The following is a 19,815-nucleotide window of genomic DNA, read 5'->3' as shown; positions in this document are numbered from 1 at the left end:
AAATTTGCACCATGGTCTAAGTTTAAACCACCTTCGTGAATTCGGGCCAAAGAGTGAGGGGAATTATTTTTGTTAAGTTAGATTGTCAACATGTACATTGTATTTATCAAATGCACTGAATCCATGGTAAGTTGTAATAAAACTTAAACTTTTTACACCCAGACCAAGTTACTGTTCCAGTGTTGTTTGTTTCCTATGTTTTTCTCAGTTGCACTTTATTCCAGTGTGAATCACTGATGGCATCTTCCATGCAGATGGTTGGTGATTCCATTATGGTTATGTTGCTCTTGTTGCTGGAGATTGGGAGGCGCTTGCATGACAATTCTGCGATGATTGCCATTGTTGCGAGCATGAGCAATGTCTTCATCAGTATCACGCAACATGCCACACATTGTGATGCTAAGATGCACTTGGGGATATTCTCAAGCTTTTAAAGGGGCATTCAAGACGATTTTCATAATTTCACATCAAGTAAGACATAAATTGACAGCTCCATGAATAGATTGCCGCAATGTACACATTGTAGCAGTGTAATTCCCATTACAATATTATATTGCTCGCTTGCAAGTTAACCTGTGTATAATCTATGCATGCTGCCTTTTGTTCTGCTTCCTTGAGCCCCAACACATGCATTCTTATGGTGAGGCTGCCATATGTCATCATCCTTGTTCATTGCAATTTGTCATAAATTTTGAAAACATTGTTATTCTTCATCGTAATCATTATAAATCCTGAAACTCTGCACTCAGTATAACTAATTTATAGTTTTTCATATGTGAAAATCTGAAAATCATCCGGAGGTCTCCTTTTTAAAGGCAAACCTCGTACCAGTCCAGTCAAAGAATCTCTCGACTGCAGTGTTTGGATCAGTGTACAGTGTCATCATGTAGGGTGAAATGCCTATCCTATATACAATTGTAGTCAATTCAGTTTTCAATTTCATTTGAGATTTATTTCCATTCGTTCACAGAAACCCATAAGAAAATAAAAAGTATACATTACACAATTATAATCATTTTCTAGAAAATACATGATAAAAGTATCATGAAATATGATAAATTATACATTCAATTTCATTAAATAACCATATAAACCAAGAGTCCCCTAGCAAGCAGCCACATATATTTCATGAAACGATGGAGTGTAGTTCCAACATTGGAAAAATCTTGGACATGAACTGATGTGTGCCAACCAGTGTCAACACTGGTGCAGACATGATTCTCATCACAGGTTGCCTTGACATTGAAGGGAGGCCTGTAGTTTGTGTGACTGATGAATTCATTCTCGTACTGACCACGCAGTTTTCAATACGCACATGGGTACAGTCCATCGCCCCAATGGTTGAAGGAAAGCCCAGTTTGTTGGCCCACGTATCATGCCTCTGCATGTGCCACTTCTGCATTTGAAGCAGGGAACCTGATTCTGGTAGGGTGTTGTGCAGCGATGAGGTCAATGTTTTGTGCAACATGCCGAGATACATTGCTCTGCCTGATCCCCATCACTTCCCCCGCTGTTGCTTGGTAACCCAGATTTGCCAAATACTGTATACGCCATATATTTCGCGAGTCTAAATTTTCACGAATCAGGAAATCCCAACAATTTCCAAGTGGTTGAATTTGCGATCGTGGAGTCCCGTACTGACTGGAGAAATGTACACGTATACGTCACAACCACATCAGGATCAGAGTCAATATTTTCATGTGTCTTTAATTTCACGGATAGCACCTGACTAGCGAAATTCGCGAAAATAAAAACCTCGCGAAATATTCGGCGTATACAGTAGTGGATTAAAGTCTCCATGCTCTCTACTGGTCTGGTGTCAGCCTCACCATTTCTTATCACATTCATTGAGTGTAAGAATCTGTCCGCCAACCATTGAACATGCTCCTTGTTGAAACAAAATAGTTTCCAATATGTCTTGGGAGCAATTTCTTTTTGATTTATTCTGCTCCTGTACAACTGGTTTCTCCTATGTGAACATGAACATGATGCACAAAAGGCGACACATGGTACAAAGTATAACAAGCAAAAATTAAAAAAGTATACACACCATAAAGAGTAGTACTAAATGTGGACAAAGTGCAAATGAATGTATGATAGTATAAAACAAACAATGCATACTTTACATAAATGACATTAAGAAGTAATCAAAGCGATAGAAAAGATTGATCCACTAAAAAGGCACAGCTTGCACATGTGCATCCCTTGGTAAACAATATGCATAGAACTGTACATATAACATATCTATCCAAAATACATCTGTGTTGAATGAAAGTATTTGTTAACTGTTATGATAAATTACTTTTGATTTATTCTGCTCCTGTACAACTGGTTTCTCTCATGTGAACATGAACATGATGCACAAAAGGCGACATATGGTACAAAGTATAACAAGCAAAAATTAAAGAAGTATACACACCATAAAGAGTTGTACTAAATGTAAGTGCAAATGAATGTATGATAGTATAAACCAAACAATGCATACTTTACATAAATGACATTAAGAAGTAAACAAAGGGATCGAAAAGATTGATCCACTAAAAGGCACAGCTTGCACATGTACATCCCTTGGTAAACAATATGCATATACACTGTACATATAACCTATCTACTTAAAATACATCTAGATGTTGAATGAAAGTATTTGTTAACTGTTATGATAAAAGCATATTGTAAATGATGCCTACTAAATTTTAAAAAAAAGTGTTTAGAATACGATATCAATATCAATATTATGGCAATATCCAGGCAATCCAATGTCCATTTAGCAGTATGTGCCAATTAAATATGGTAACAAGAAACAATACATCCATACACACACAGTAACATTGGTCATGCACATCAAAACAAAACAAAACAAAACAAATATAAAAATGCACATATAAGTGAACAGAAGATACAGTAGATATAATATATACAATATATGTTATGCATACGGATTCAAATAAAAGGTTAGCACAAGCAAATGCTAGTTGTTTTTTTTTCTTCTTTTTTTTTGGGAGGGGGTTGGGGTTTGTTTGTGTGTTTTTTTTTTTTTGCATACTGCCCAACATAACGTATTAGTATGCAATTGTTTTACTGTATGGTATTGCTTTACAAGTGTTGCCAAAGACTGTGGGGGTGAGGGTGGGAGGGGTAGTACTGTACGAGCTGAAATTTTCGCGGTGGTTTTATTTTCGCGAATTTCACGAATCGCCTTTGAACATGCGAAATTAACAATGCGCGAAAATGTCCTCCATGTAGCAATTCACGAAAATATCTGTATGCGAAAATTTCAGCTCGTACAGTACTTCTGGTGGCACCAAGGGACAATGTTCCAAAGAATCCAGAATGCTCCCCTTGGGAAATTACTTGTTTTGTAAAGTTTGTTAGTTTCCACGGGGGAGATGTTTTGTGTATGTGTGTGTGTGTGTGTGTGTGTGTTTAAGAGACAAAGTTGGGTGGGGCGGGGATGCTGCAGCCACACCAGCCCCCTCCCCCTCCCTGATTCCTCGGTCCAGAGATATGATATCACTGTGTCGTATATCCTTAGGTTGTAATTTGTCCAAATTGAAATGTTACGTTTAATCTTTGCCTATATATGACCAGATGATGTGAAATGAATTTGTTGTATTTCTTCGCCTATAGTTTGCGGCTTTCATGACCTCATTGACCTACTGGTCGACCATGGTGGCGACCCCTCCCTAGTCGACGACCACGGCGCACAGCCTTTGCACTATGCTGCTCAGATGTGCGGAGACCCAAATGTTTCTGGAATTGGCATACTATGCCTGAAGGTAGGTGAAGCTTCTTTGACTTGGATGAGCTTGCATTGTCTCTTGATCAGTTTTTAGTATTGAAGTCTGATAAAGTTGCAATTGCCCATTTTCTTATTTTTTTTTATTACTCAATTCTTCAGACTTTAAAACTTTGCAATGATATGTAATCACATTCATTTAATTTCTCGTCTCAGAACATTATGTTATAGCTATATACACCTGTCACAGTTGATTTTGAAGACTTCAAACTCTCACAAGAAAATTGACTTGCTTATAACATATCAAGGTCACAATGTGCCAACATCAACTGCACTTGAATGAGATAAGATGACAGCTATTTCATGACTTCTTGTGTCTTTGTGATACATGCATATAACAACAATGATGATGTCTCTGCAACTTTGACATTTCTGTAAATTTTGGATCTCATGTAGCTCTGGACTTACAGGTAATTTGAAAGTTTCATAGACCATAAATCCATTGTCATCATCCACAAAGGTGTGTCAGACCTGTACAGTGTAACTCCTCTCCCTAATGAAGTTTGCTATAGTAAATAGAGTAAATTCAAACAAATAGGATGGTGGATGTCTCATTAAAATCATCCATAAAAGTCAAATTACTTTTTTTTTTTTTTTTTTCTTTTTTTAGATTGCCATTTTTAAAGAAACATAAACCATTCTGCCTGGATGATTTTGCTCTTTTTGTTAAAGTCAATTTACACATTGGATGGCATTCCACTTTAAAAAAAAGAAGAAAAGAAACAAAAAGAAAAACCTAAATTTCCAGTTTACAATCCTGGCTAGGTATTTTGATCTCTGTCATTAGAGAAATTATGAAAAATCCTTGAAAGTGAGGATGGGGGTGGGAAGGGAGTGAATAGGGCATGGCGAATGTATATTAAAGATTCATCTCATTTCCCAGAGTGCCATTATGTGCCACAATTATGAGTGATAATGTGCTTTAGTTTTTTGGTTTTGGCTTTACCTTAACCTGACTGTCATTTTTATGCTTCCGCCACGAAGTGGTGCCGGAGGCATTATATTTTCGGGTTGTCCGTCCGTCCGTGTAAGCATTCGTTTACGCGATAACTTGAGTAATATTGACTGGAATTTTACCAAACTTAGTCCAAGTATAAAGTTTGATGGGGTAATTACTTGATTAGATTTTGGGTGAAATTGGCCAAAGGTCAAAGGTCAAGGTCAAATCCTAAAATGTATCTGTTTACGTGATAACTCCAAACTGGATGAAGCAGCTTTCACCAAACTTGGTCCAAGCATGATGTATGATGGGGCAATTAGTTGAGTAGATTTAAGTGACATTGGCAAAAGGTCAAGGTCAAAAGGTCAAGGTCAAATGTCAAAAATGTTGCTATTTCCCCCATATCCATGCAATGCCTGAAGGTATTTTCTTGAAATTTAGTGTAGACATGCACTACTGCATAAAGAGTCTCCAGAGAGAGTTTCATGTCATAAGGTCAAAGGTTAGGTGAAAATGCTACAATTTCACTTTTCTCGCAAATGGTTTGATGTATCTTCATGGAAATTGGTACATACGCATGTACTGACTGGCAGGGATTATCTAGGGAATGTAGGGGTCATGGGTCAATAGTCAGGGGATCAAAGGTCAAGGTCAACTCCTCAAAATTTTACTATTTCCCTCATATACTAGTATATGCAGTGCTTGCATTATTATTTTTAAAACTTGACATATACATGTATTACCTAATGGAGATTCTCTAGGAAATGTCCAGCCAGATGGTCAAAGGTCAAAGGTTAAAGGTCAATGGCCAGGTTTAAATGCAAAAAAAAAAATCTATTCTATACTGTAATTACACTCTTTCTTCATACCTTGAAAATTACTCAATGCATAAACTTATAAAAGGGTCGGTCAGAAGTCAAGTAAAAATCATCAATTCCCCAATACATGTACCTGCACTCTTAGACAATTATAGCAAACCTAGTTCAAGGAAAGTGAACATTCAAGATATTTCTGACAAACCTGTCATTTCAATATTTTGCCAATTATGCGAAACTGTCATCACACATTGTGAAGACATTGTACCATACACCTATTGGGAGAATCATGCATTATGGCGGAGGCATCAGTCTCCGTAGCGACATTTCTAGTTCTTTTTGATATTTTCTTTTTCAATGCATCTTAGAGATAATATGAAAGAGTGCATTAATTTTTTCCAAAATTTGTGTGCCAGTAAATATCTCCACCACTGCTCTCAGTTATTGATTTGAGGGCTCCACTCTCAACGCTCAAACAAATTTGATTAGCCCATGCCAAAGACTTCCTGGCAAAAACCGCAACCGTTACCCTATGTGTCTTTTACCCATCGTGCTATGTCTGATGCATGCAGTAATTCCATCAATACACAGACCTAATAAAACAATGCACACACAATCCAGGTATTGTATGAGCACACATGTACTTGCACTCTCAAAAGGAGCTGTGTGCATTGCCATCATACATTGTTGATAGTGCGCTTTGCTTTTTATGTTCGGGAGAAGCATGCTGCTTCCTTCCGCAACTGTTATTGTATTTATAGCCCAGCCTGTGAGATGTGAGACATCTAAATATGATTTTGGAGCAAGTGGGTAATTAAACTGGACCAGACAGCACACATTGTTTGTGCCACTGTCAGTGCAGAAAGCTCTCATGTCACTTGGAGAGAGGGAAAAAAAAGGTAATCGATGGTAGGTTTCAGTCAGATATGAGATATGCTAACGCAAACAAATTCATTCTATAATCATCCTTTTTCTCTCTTCCTTTGCATGTCTGGCTTCTAGGCCTTAATCAAGCAAGGGGCCAAGGTGAATGCGATCGACGTTGGTCACAAGACTCCACTGCTGTGGGCAGCCAGTGCAGGGAGCAGCGAGGCCTGCAGACTGCTCAAGGAAGCTGGGGCTAACACAAACATGGCTGACCTTGATGGATTGACAGGTTTGTTGGCAGTCGTGGACTCATTTCCCAACTCTTGCCACACTCATCATTTACACTCCACTGGACATCCAGAATTGCAAATAAACAATGAAACTGCAAGCTCAAACAAGACAAAGTAGCTGTGACTATTAAGCTTCCATTCCACCATTAGTTTAAAAATTAAGTGGATTTAATGAGAATATATTGTCCATCTTGAAACAACTTACAAGGAAATACAAATATAAGTCCATAAAAGGCCATCAGCTCCAGGTCAGCGTACGATTTAAATCTCCATAAATTTCAAGATTAAATGGGTCAGTTTGTTTGTTTTATTGTGTAGTTTCAGTCAAGTTTTTGCATATAGGTAAATTAGTATTAAACTGTGAATCTTTTGAGAACATGCGAGCTTTTCAGGTTTTTAGATTAATTTTGTCAAGTGTTTGTAAACAGTTGAGTAACAAATACTGTTGCAGTAAGTTAATAAGATGATTTGGCAATGCAAGATAGTGTATGCTATGATGTATACTGAAATAAAAGACGATGTTATGACGTGATATAGTATGCTGTAGTGAATGAGTAATATATAACAGTCAGAGATGTATACCTTTGTCTTCCATGACTTTCTGCAGCTCTGCACTGTGCTGTGACATGCAATCACTCTGGCTGTGTGGAGACCATCATCAAGGAGTGTGAATGCAAAGTGGACGTTCCTGATAAGAATGGCTGCACGCCGCTCTACTATGCAGCGGCCATGGATCAGGCCGACAACGTTGAGTTGCTCCTGGAAAGTGGGGCGTCGCCAAACTACGCCGACACCAATGGCAAGAGGTGAAAAACACCCACAGTGTGTTTTCTTATTTGATTATTCTTGCATTGAAGACTTCTGCATAAATTTGGAATGAATTGTGACTATGAAAAAATTAGTGTCACTGGAAATCTATGCATCATGGTCATACAATGTATCTTGCCCTTTTTTAAATCCCTGAACTAGCCTGAATTAAAAACAACATTGGTGTGGCACAGATGAGTGCATGACTGCATTTGTATTTTTGTCACTTGAACCTTACTAGGTATTTTGATACAGAGTCTGAGTGATACATGTTTCAGTTTTCATGCAAGAGGAAAAAGATGTATTGACAAGAATGATGTATGCATTTCAATTAATCACTTTGAATATTTCCCCATTGAAGTATTTTCACAAGCAAGGATGTACCGGTAAATATATTCATACTATTCCAACTCCCAGCGTAGTCGTTGTGCTATATGTTAATATATATTTCTTATTTGTATATTTTGCTCACACCATCATGTGTATGCAAGTGTCTGTATATATGTAACTATTCTATGTGTGTCTGTCTCTCTTCCACATAGCCCTGTCCACTGTGCAGTGGAATCTGCCTCCCTGGATGTACTGAAGCTCCTTCGAGAGCACAATGGATCCTTGGAGTCCACCGGTCCTTTGGGCCACTCCCCTTTCCATGAGGCCATTCTGAGGGAAGACTTAGGTATGAATCTGGCCATAGTCATGTTTACACAACCAGCTGCCCTACATGTAACTTGAAGTTAGCTATGGAACTTTAATGATACATTGTCAGCTGCCCTAACTTTTAAATCAACTTGAAATTAAGCTATTAAAATTTTGGTGAAAGTGTAGCCACATGAGGATCCAAAACTTGAATGTAGAGACCTTGTAAACACATCGTGTTGTTGACTAGACTTTACATACCGTATTCGCCGGCGCAAAGGCCGCAGCGCCGTATAAGCCGCACCCCCGATTTGTGCAACGCAAAAAGAAAATTTAAAATTTAAAATTAAAAAAAAATACTAAAAAGAAACGTGAAAACCTGATGCTTGAAGACGAATGATAAAGACACTTTACGGTACAAAAATACTTAAATTTACACGGAAATAAACGAATGGGTACAATACAAAATACGATGTTCTCGCACACACGTAGATACCGGTACATCGTTCAATCGAAAAACTCGAACAAACACTCGAACAAAAACTCACCTCCAAATTTTTGCCAGTGAGGTAATAACTTAACAAAAATGAACAAAACACGCTCAGAAGTACGATTGTACTCTGAAAATAAGGTGTAATGATACAAAAGCAAAAGAGAGAAAATGAGGGAAAGGGACAGGAGGAAATCTAACGCTAGAGAACATACACCACAGGTGTGCGAGTTGCTAGTCGATCGAGTCACATTGTAATAGCATAGACAGGTGGTTGTCTGTACATGCAAGTCTATAGACAGGCACATTGTAATATAGTAGCAGGCCTCGAAATAGGATTTTGGAGGGGCACGGCCATTTAGAAAAGGGCACTTTTTCAAGAGGCCAGGGCACTTAAGTCAGTCAGAGGGGCACCAAGGCCACATTGGAAAGGGCATGTTTGGTGTTTATGAAAAAAGAAAGAAGAAAAACAAACCGAGAAAAACAAACAAACACACACACACACACACACACAAAGTGCAACACACAACAAAAACCTCTTCCCTACAGCTGTAACACATTCCCGATCTCCGCGTTTCTATCAGGTGAAACAACATTTTTTAAAACAGGAATAAAACAACAGTAGGTATTGATTGAAACTCGACACCCTTTCAGGCCAGCCAGGCTGCCATGAAACTTCAAAGCACATTCCGACAGCTGGCTGGCAAAACCACAAGGCAAAGGAATTTGCGTGCGCGTGTAGATTGCTATGATTAGTGTGTGACAGACAGTTCATGACCTCCAAGAATGCGCCAGTACGCGCGGTTTCTTTTGTTGATTGGTCTCTCTCTCTCTCTCTCTCTCCACCCACCCCTCCCCATTCCCCAGTCTGGCACACCTTGACATCATGGGATTTTTCTTTTTTCTTGGTGAACTTGGAGTTCACTCTTCACTACTCTATCTGATATGCGCTGCCTAGCTAGTACATACTCGCGGCCGCTGCGCTGCGGAGGCAGTCGGGACGGTAAAAGCGTACATTTACGTACACGTCGTCTCGTATCTCGGAAAGATACTTTGAGTTTGAATCAGATATATCGGGACGCGAGTGAACTGAAGGTATGATATTTGAGATCAGGAAAGTTGTTCAAGCTTATTAAAGAGACTTTCAGAAAGGGCATATCATACGTCATAAATAATAACTTTCATTCTAAAAGGGCACCACGGCCCCAAGAAAAAGGGCACATTTTTTTTGGCCGTAACTTTGATCAAAAAACAAAAGGCATTGCGGCCAACGAGAGGGGCACCGACGGCCATGGCCGTCGGTGGCCGTCGGTTAACTCGAGGCCTGTAGTAGACAGGTATTCATGTAATAGACAGGTGGTTGTCTGTACAGTCTATAGACAGGTACATTAACTTGTAATATAGTAGACAGGTATTCATGTAATAGACAGGTAATCATGCATAGACAGGTACTACGGTACATTGTCATAGACAGGTTCATTGTAATAGACAGGTAATCACGTAATAGACAGGTAATCATGTAATAGACAGGTTCTGACAAACACTTTATTACTCATTATTAGTTAGCACAGCGCTACGCTTTGAGCTTAAGTTTTATTTTTGCCTCTTTAAAATTTCATAGAAAAGACAAAGAGGACATACTGATGAGGAAAGTCAAGTTGTGAAACAAACACGGAATGCAGCTTTGCTTGTAAGATTTGTATACCGGTATTCATATCATCGGGGGATGGTTGCCTCCTTGGTTGCCTATTGTGTAGTCCCATACATGTATAAATGTGCTAGTTTTTACTCCCGATTTGCCGGGTTGCAGAGACCAATTTTGGTTTTGCCGCCAGATAGGCCGCACCTCGACTTTTCACTTTTATTTTTCTGAAAAATACTGCGGCCTATACGCCGGCGAATACGGTTAGCATGGAAGCTCTGAACCACAAAAAATCCTTCAAATGGGTTAGGCTTGTATAAGTTGATAATAAGAGCACCCCCTGTTGAACATTGTAGTTAGTGGGCCAATTTGAATTCATTTAACAACAAGCTCAAACATAGACTTGACCTCTGCAAGCAATGAATTACTTCCATTAAATGAGCACCTCAAATTGTTCACGCACTATTAGCGGTGAGGATTTGTGCAAATGCTTGTCATGCATGAAAGGGGGTCATTGCCTTTGGTGCATGGCACATTTAGATTTTATCATTGCGTGTAAATCATGCAAGGCTTAACTATGAGTCCTTTCATAGATGATAAAACCACCATTTGAAGTTAAATGGGTCTTGCAAATCATGCCACATGGACAGTTGCAATAAGCACTGAATTATCAAAAAAATATATATATATTTATATATACAGTGTGGCCCAGAAAGAATGGAACACCTAAGATCTTTAATTTCAGCAATATTGTAGCAAATATGTCATTATTTTGCTTACTATTGGAAAGACCATTCTTTTTCCAATAGAATGACACCAAGTCCTTTAATTTGGTTAATGCGTTATGATTTTAGGACCATATTTGTCAACCCTTCCAATTTCAGAATGTGATCATTTTGCACTCTCAGAGATACCGAAACCAGCGACAATTCGGCTTGCCATAGAACCAGTAGCGTTCACAATGTGTGGAATGTGGGGCGGACGGTGTGATTGTCATTGTCCGTTATCATTGTGAATGAGACGACCTGATGGGCTCATTGAGATGCTAAATTTAGCTGGAAAATAGCGAGGTTTATTCAAAGGCATGATTGGCAGTGACGTGAGTTCATGAGTGGTTTAGGAATAAAGCCCATACTTTTAATCAAGTATACATTGATAAATACAGTGAGAACTGAGAATATTGGTGTGTCGGTTTATGAACGAATTAACGGGTATCTCACCGGGCTAGAAACTAGTTCGCGACTGCAAACTTTGCTAGTTGCAGAGATGTCTTCGCTAGCCTACGACTCTGAGACGTCTATTGTGAAATTACAGTGTCTCCGAGCAGTCGGAAGAAAATTTAAAGACACGATTTAACAATGTGGCTGACCAATTTTTAAAATTCTCTATCTGAGCTGTCTGACCTGTATAATTATGTTCAGATGGATGAAAACTACAAAGAAAAGCAAGCATAATGAAGATCATAAATTAATTTAATCATAAACCGACACAGCAATATTCTCAGTTCTCACTGTATTTATCAATGTATACTTAATCAAAAGTACGGGCTTTATTCCTAAACCACTCATGAACTCACGTCACTGCCAATCATGCCTTTAAATAAACCTCACTATTTTCCAGCTAAATTTAGCATCTCAATGAGCCCAACAGGTCGTCTCATTCACAATGATAATGGACAATGACAATCACACCGTCCGCCCCACATTCCACACATTGTGAACGCTACTGAATCTATGGCAAGCCGCTGGTTTCGGTATCTCTGAGAGTGCAAAATGATCACATTTTGAAAATTACAAGTGTTGACAAAAATGGTCCTAAAATCATCACGCATTAACCAAAATTAAAGAACTTGGTGTCATTCCATTGGAAAAAGAATGGCCTTTTCAACAGTATGCAAAATAATGATGTATTTGCAACAATATTGCTGAAGTTAAAGATCTTAGGTGTTCCGTTCTTTCTTAGCCACCCTGTATATTTGCTGTCAATGTACTTCCTATATCAATACATCACATCCTCTGGTGTGTAGGAGACTTTTTTCCCCTCTTTTTTTTTTTTTTTGCTTGGCATGCAGACTGGAAAACTATTATCATAATCAAGGTTAAAACTTGGTTATCCCTGAAGTGAAGGCAATAGTCTCAGATGACACGGTAATAGTCCTAGATGTGGAGGTAGTAATTCCAGAAGGGGAGGAACTAGCCTCAGAAGTGAAGTGAAAGTTACAGAAGCGAAAGTTTTAGTCCCTGACTTGAAAGTGATTTTCACAGCAAAGAATGAAATAGTCCTTTTTTCCGAAGAAAATGGCATGGAGTCTTAGACTTTGTCGCTCCTTTGAATGAATCTCAAATGTAGGTGAAAGAAATGTCAAAGTGCACTGTACAATAAAAGATATGTGACATTGCTCACATTCTGTCTATTCATGCATGCATTCATCTATTTGTTAATCCATCCATTATTTATATATTTAATCATTCATTCATTCATCCATGCATTCATTCATTCAATTATTCATTCATTTGTTCATTCATTTGTGTGTTCATTCATTCATTCATTCATTCATTCATTCATTTATTCATTCATTCATACATTCACTTATTCATTCATTCATTTATCCATTTGTCTGTTTGCAGATATCCTTAAATTCCTAATTGCCAGTGGTTGCAAGCCAGACTCCAAGGATGAGAAGGGTAGAACCCCGCTGCATGTGGCAGCAGAAAATGCCAAGGTGACATCGTGTCGATTTCTGGTAGATCTCAAGGTGGACCTTGATGCCATCTATCACCATGAAAACGTAAGAGCTGATTAATTTTCATTGTCACCCCCATATGTACTGTTGCATAAATAGCCTTGTATCTTTAATTATGATGATATTATTAGAACAGAACTGTATAGTGATATACATAGAGTATTAGTTTTGGTATATTGTTTGAAGAAGGTACAAGTAAATTGTTTCTGAGCTATGACATTTTGTCATATATGTCCAAATGCAAAGCAGTAAGATGTGTCACAAAGAATTATAATTTCCCTCTGTTACAATTATCTAGAATATATTGTGAAAATTTACAATTGCTATTCCAAAAAATCTTGAAGTTACACCACCTTTTGTGACCAATTTTGCAGTCTTATTTGATCCTGTAAAAAAAAAATGGCGATATGCCTAGAATTTGAAGCAGTTGATTGTAGTATTAGCATTGGTAAGATTAAGGTATGTCGTTGAGACAATCTACCTCTTGTTCTCGTAAAATCTGCAGGGTCTGATGTTGACCCCGCTGGACTGTGCGTGGGATAGTGGTGCCGTGGCCTGCATGGACTTCTTGGCTTCAGTCGGAGCCCAGAGGAGAAGAGATCTTGACGGGACCGACAAACAAGCAGACAACTCCCCCCGCACATCGAGGGATGAACTCACAGAGAGTGCCAAGAACATGGATGACAATGCATCGCAGAAGAGCGATGGCTCCTGGATGGGTAAGGGCCGCCCCTATGCAGTGGCACCCCACCCCAGCTATGACCACGCCCAGCAACGAAATGAAGACGAGAAGCAGCAGGCGGATGAGAGGAAGAGTCTGCGCTCGATGTCCATCGACAAGAAGCTGGGAGACTGGGAGGGCTACGTCAAAGGTAGACTACCATTTGTTTGTTTCTTTGTTTGTCTTCCATGAGGAAGGGATCAGAAAGGGAGTAGGTGAGAGCCATGTCAGCGGAGGAATATGACAAGAGACTGCAAATTTACTTTAACTCTCCATCTTGTTAGCAACTTCTTTGTGTACAAAGTCAATGGCATTTAAGACAGTGGTGATGAGGGGGTTAATGAAAACCAAGTACCACCCATAACATACCAATTAGCACATACTGGTGCATCTGAAGTGGTGCAAAGATACCAGGTTTATCCGTTGCACAAAAGCAAATCCCTCTAAACTGAATTCATCTGAAAAATTGCTGTCATAAAGAACATTCTGCCGATATCTTATTGTGAAAATTTAATGTGCATTCTCTCTTGTAATGTTGGACATGTGCCAAATTGTCTTTCTTTTTTTTTAACATGAGGAATTTCATCGGACCACTTTCAGCCAATTAACCAGTGTCTTGTTAGAGTTACTCTGCAATAGCACAAACTCTTGTAGCATCATTATATGAATTGTATGATTATATGCATTCTTTCTTGTAATGTTGTTGGACACATGCCAAATTGTCTTTTTATTTTAATGAGGAATTTCATCAGGCCACTTTCAGCCAAAAAGCCAAGTGTCTTTTAAGAGTTATTCTGCAATAAGACAAACTTATGTGGCATCATTATATCAAAATCCAAAGAGGTTCATATCCTGTTTGATTTTTTGGAATGCACAGACCATGTCCAGTTCCTCGATGACTTGCTGAGCGTGGACCATGAGCGCCTGGAGTCCATCAAGTCCCACGCCATGCAGGAGAAGGAGAACCTCGTCAAGAGACTGGAGGACATCCGCAAGGAGATGGAGCAGAGGATGGAGAAGAAGTCATCAGAAGCCGAAAAACTCAGGGTAACCACTGTCCATCCCTGTTTAATCTCTCTGAGAAATTGGCATTTGTATTTGAATCATCCTTTCACTCTTAACCCATTGAGGACGAATCCCAAGTATACTCGGGCAAGTGACTACAGAAAATGTGTGTCGTAGCAAAATCAGCCCATCCTCAACGGGTTAACATTGTCAAAAGAGTTGCAATATTTATCTTTTAAGTGGAAAATGGGTCACTGTTTGCCAACCAGTATTAGTAAAGAGTCATGTGACACTGTACAATGCCAGTTATTTTGTGGGGTTGTTGTATTTGTCATTTTTAGAGGTTACTGACATTTCATTTCATTTCATTTATTGTTTGTACGTGGCACAAATTAACAATTCATTTGAGAAAACATACAAAGTAATTCATCGTTCATCATGGCTAACTTTGCACATGAAATTCAATCATCATTGTGACAGAATATATGGAGCAGTGAAATTCTGCCTACGTGTGCATGCATATCTGAAATCTTCCCGATTTTATATAGATATTATCATATTTCATGATGTGAAATCTCTGAAGGCTTCTGTGGCAAAAGAACGTTGGGTGGTAGAAGGTTTAATTGTACCATCACATATTCTTTCTTGGGTATGTATGTGGCCCCATTCTTTTGAAAACGGCAAGAACATGCTTGCTGAAACATTGAGAGTGGATAGACCTTTTCAGTGCCATATACCCAAGAAAACACTTTATGACGTGTTTCTCCAAATCCTCTTTGACCAGGAGGAGAGGAGGAAACAGCAGCTGGAGGACAAGAAGGCATTCGAGGAGCGATGGAAGAAAATCCAGGAGCAATATCTGGTGAGTTTTGGAATGTTATGAACCATATATGCAATTTGAAAAACAGCCATGAAAGTTATTTGGCCAGACTCCTTTTTGTAGCTCAGTTTTATCTCAGATTGATGATATAAAGATGAGTTTTGAGCATGTTTATGTGTGTTAGAGATGTACATCAGACTTGGGAGTGGGGGGGGGGGGGGGGGGGGGGGAGGGTAGGGCAATGTAGTATGCATGTTTAATGGGTTTTGTTTAATTTTAGTGCATTGATACATGCAAGTCCTTGTGATGAATTCCAATAAATGAATTCTATTTTTTTCTGTCTCCATTTTCTTTTCATATCTTGTAAGTACATGTCTTGTCAAGTTGAATGGTTGAATATGAGATGTTTCAGTTGCATCAGTTATTTTATGTGAATTTTCATACACATGTATTTGGTCAAGCTGTATTAATACACAAGACATTTAGTTTTGTGTTATTGTTATGTATTATGAATCCATTTGCCATATCATCTATTTCAAATAATGAATAAGAATAGAAAATTATGAATTTTTACCTGTCTGTCGTCTTATATCTTTCCTTGTGTGTGTGTTAGTTTGTGCACATTTGTATATGATTGCAAATTCTGTTTACTCCAGAAAAGAGGAAACATTATTCAAAGACAGGTCCAGTACTTTGCAAGAATGTCCAAAAATGTATATGATGTCACCATATCCTCTTTGCCTTCTTCTTATGTGCAGCAAATAGGCAACAAGGCATCCCATCAGATGACTGTCCACAAACAGGCCACCGAGGCAATTGACAAGAAGTCTGCCAAGATGGAGAAGAGGTTCCGGAAGCAGAAGAGTGATCTGTCGTCACGGCGATCAACATCCAGGTCTTCAATGGTTAATGAGTGAGTTTCTAGTGACAGTGCATCTTCCAGACTCATTAGATGTAGACTTCGAAACTGTGTCATCTGTTCTGAATGCTCATGTTTGAGGAGCTTGTGAATCAAAAGTTATAGAATGATAAGGTAAATGAACTTCGTCAAACTGAAGCTTAGTAGTCTAGTGGATACAACGCCTGTCTAGTAATCAGGAGATCATTTGTTTCGAGTCCTACCTGTATGTTTATGCCCATGATTTTTTATCATGGCTACTACTAAATCATTGAATAATTGCTGCATATTCACATTGATGAAGGGCAATTTGTCAGTCAGTTGCAATCCAGATATTCATGGTACATTTTTTGTCATTCATCAAAATTTAGATAATGATAAGACTTAATAGGGATTCACTTGCAAATGAGCATCAGATGCAACAAGGCTATTTCATGGAATGTTTTAGTCCCAGGAAATCACAAAGTGTAAAGCAGGAGGACTGGATGGATGAGTTAAGAGTGCTTAATTTTTGTTTCTCTATCCCCTGTGTAGTGATGAGCGAACCCAGAGGCATGTGGACTGGTTGAAGCGCAAGAATAAGGAGTACCTTGAGAAGAAGAATGCCGTTAAGCTGCAGGGGGTCATCAAAATCGACAGCGTGACGCTCAGTGCAAATGCAAAACGTAAGTATGTACATTGCACATATTCACTGTATGTCAGGGAATTAGCGCACTGGTAATCTCATCTAGATGGCGGGTACGATGTCGAGTTGAGTATTAACCCGTTCAGGACGGACTGATTTTGCTATAACACACATTTCCGATAGACACCTGTCCGAGTAATCTTGGGACTCGTCCTCAACGGGTTAAAGTGAGTACCACTTGCAATTGGTAAATTAACCCCCCAGTGTCAGTTTGACTTTGTGTTATGGTGTAGTAATAGTGGTGTCTAGAACACCACTGTTGGTGCATCAGCAACATCAAATAGTGTAAGATTTGACTATACCACACCTTATCATACATTTATGTATAAACAGGCAGCTCCAGTCCAAAGCGACAGCGCTCTCCTGTAGCTTCCAAGGTCGACCACTCCCACCACACGCGACGATCTCCTTCCCCACCCAGCCATTGCACCCCTCCGCCCCCTCGCGCTGCTCACCCATCCCACCAACAAACCAGTGAGAAGCAGCCGAGGCACAGTCGACAACCATCCCAATGGGACCAGCCCCGCATGGGGGTACATCCCAAGAGGACGCCGATAGACAGGGGGGATGCCCTCCATGGTAACCCTGCACCATCATCGTCATTATCATCTCCCAAGCCATCACAGAGTGGGATCTCTCCCAGCAAGAGCAAGTCACGTGGTGGGAGGTTGTCAGCCGACAGTGGGCGAACGAGCAGCCAGTCCAACGCCTCATCACACAGCCTCACCAGCCACCAGCTGGCCCAGATGAGGCGTAACCATGGCGACAGCCTCAACCGGAAGCTCTGGCCCAAATCCTGGGAACTCCACGATAATTTCGCAAATCAAGAAGAGGAAGAAATCTATGACCTGAAAAGTGAGCTTCCCCCCCAAAAATCTGTGATTTTCAAAAGATCCCAAGTTTAGGTAGAATCTTATGATATGAGATGTATGCTATTGTTCCTTATAAATATAATCATGCCAAGCAAAGTATTTCATAACAGAATTCTTTGTCTATGTCAAATGGTGATATTAACTAATAGCATAGTAAAAATGAAGTGCTCTCACCATTTTGCAATGCACTAAGATGTAGGGAATGTGATAAATGGCTTCATATTCATAAAAGTTGATCTAACTTGGTGTTCTTTATGGGAATTCTTCCCATTGATATCAGTGTTTTCAAATGAACAAAAAATGAAGACCAAATGGCGCATGATATATATTACATTTATTATTATTTTTTCAATCATAATTGATGCCTTCTTTCTTGCAAAATTTGTAGGAACACATCTGGAAGAACTTCACAAATGTATATAGATTCTACCCCTTTTATAAAAATGATGCCTGCTGAATACAGTTGTCAGTGAGTTTATTAACTTGTAGTACACTGTCATGTCAAAAACTTACGATATATTGTTATGCTGTGGATATTTTTATCTGTTTGTCATGTCTGGTATTTCAGCCTTTGAATGTTTCTAAAACAAATATGTGGCGCTATACAAATGCTGTGGATCATCATCATCATCATCATTTGTTTGAATTGTTCTATTTCTCTTGCCCTCAAACCCAGGACACTTCTCTCCTAGGTGGGACGGAAAGTTGCGGCATCGACACATCCTCCAGTTCACGACTTCAGGCTCTGGCAGTCGGCAGAGACCAGAGACGGAAGCCGAAGCATGACCGATCCTTGTCCTCATCGCCCCTCCCCCGTCCTTCCTCCCCATCATCCAACCCCGACGCCCCCCTCCCCCATGTAGGACAACACTAACTGCAGTAGTGACGCCAGTCATGCAGAATGAACCAATCCTGTGACTGAAATTGTGTCTAGAAAAAGGGATCTCCCTATCAAGTTGCCCAGAAAATCTTTTCAATATTAAAAAAAAAATGGTATTCATGTCTGTCTCAAAAGGGAAAAGGAAAAATAGAAGAGAGGTTCTTACTCGATACTGTGTCAAATTTAGTGTAAGTGACATTCTTGTTTTTATTTTTATGTTTTTCAAATGCCTGGACTTTCCTGAGTCTACGTAAATGTGGAAAGGTAGTTATGGGGGCATTTTTAGACCAGTTGATCTTTACTTTGATGTATTAAAGTCACATGACATCAGTGAGCATTTGTACATCAGTTTAGAAATAACCCATGTGACTATTACTTTGTAAGAATTAGGAACTGAGGGGAAAGGATTGTGCATAAAAACAGTAATGATCAGTATCGTAGTGTTGAAATAGTAGATGCTCTATTTAACTTATTTCAGAGGCTTCTATCCTACTGTTGTATACCTGTATTTCATGGGAGATCAGTTATTTACAGTTTGATAACTCCATTATTTAACACTGCTAATTGGAGCTTTTGATCATACAGTTAAGTAACTGTTGCATTGGAATTCTGGCATTCAGTTGAAATGATTCTAATCATGCATCATTGTGGCTGAAGGTGTTAAGGTATTTATGTTTTCTTCATGTTTTGTATTCTTTTTGCACTTGATTGCCAAACCAGATCTTAGTTTTTTTTCATTCTTGTTCATCATATTCAGCTTGCCACTTTCTAGCAATACTCAATGGCATAAGTATTATTACATACCAGTATGTCTTGATTTCAATTTTAGTATTTATGTTTAAACAGACATATATCTTGATTTCAATATTAGTGTTCATGTTTCAACATACATTTATCTTGATGAAGGT

At 39.1% G+C, this 19,815-nt stretch overlaps 1 protein-coding gene across 1 annotated transcript in view; it reads left to right on the top strand.

The window, feature by feature from the left end:
- The window catches only part of LOC139724550 (uncharacterized), a 64,184-nt gene extending 45,371 nt beyond the window's left edge, over positions 1-18,813 (top strand). The window contains exons 5-16 of the mRNA XM_071635683.1: positions 3,628-3,776; positions 6,554-6,707; positions 7,316-7,514; positions 8,058-8,191; positions 12,911-13,071; positions 13,532-13,898; positions 14,625-14,794; positions 15,537-15,614; positions 16,331-16,485; positions 17,005-17,135; positions 17,489-18,010; positions 18,704-18,813. Coding sequence (XP_071491784.1) covers positions 3,628-3,776; positions 6,554-6,707; positions 7,316-7,514; positions 8,058-8,191; positions 12,911-13,071; positions 13,532-13,898; positions 14,625-14,794; positions 15,537-15,614; positions 16,331-16,485; positions 17,005-17,135; positions 17,489-18,010; positions 18,704-18,813 — 2,330 coding nt within the window. The remainder of the gene's footprint in view (positions 1-3,627; positions 3,777-6,553; positions 6,708-7,315; positions 7,515-8,057; positions 8,192-12,910; positions 13,072-13,531; positions 13,899-14,624; positions 14,795-15,536; positions 15,615-16,330; positions 16,486-17,004; positions 17,136-17,488; positions 18,011-18,703) is intronic.
- Positions 18,814-19,815: the final 1,002 nt, after the last annotated feature.

Source organism: Diadema antillarum, unplaced genomic scaffold (assembly GCF_040938485.1).
Source record: "Diadema antillarum isolate AM-2024a unplaced genomic scaffold, OU_Dant_1.0 scf00000220, whole genome shotgun sequence".
Taxonomy (NCBI): Eukaryota; Metazoa; Echinodermata; class Echinoidea; order Diadematoida; family Diadematidae; genus Diadema; species Diadema antillarum.
The sequence above is the reverse complement of the archived record's forward strand: the minus strand, read 5'-3'. Positions and strand labels throughout refer to the sequence as shown.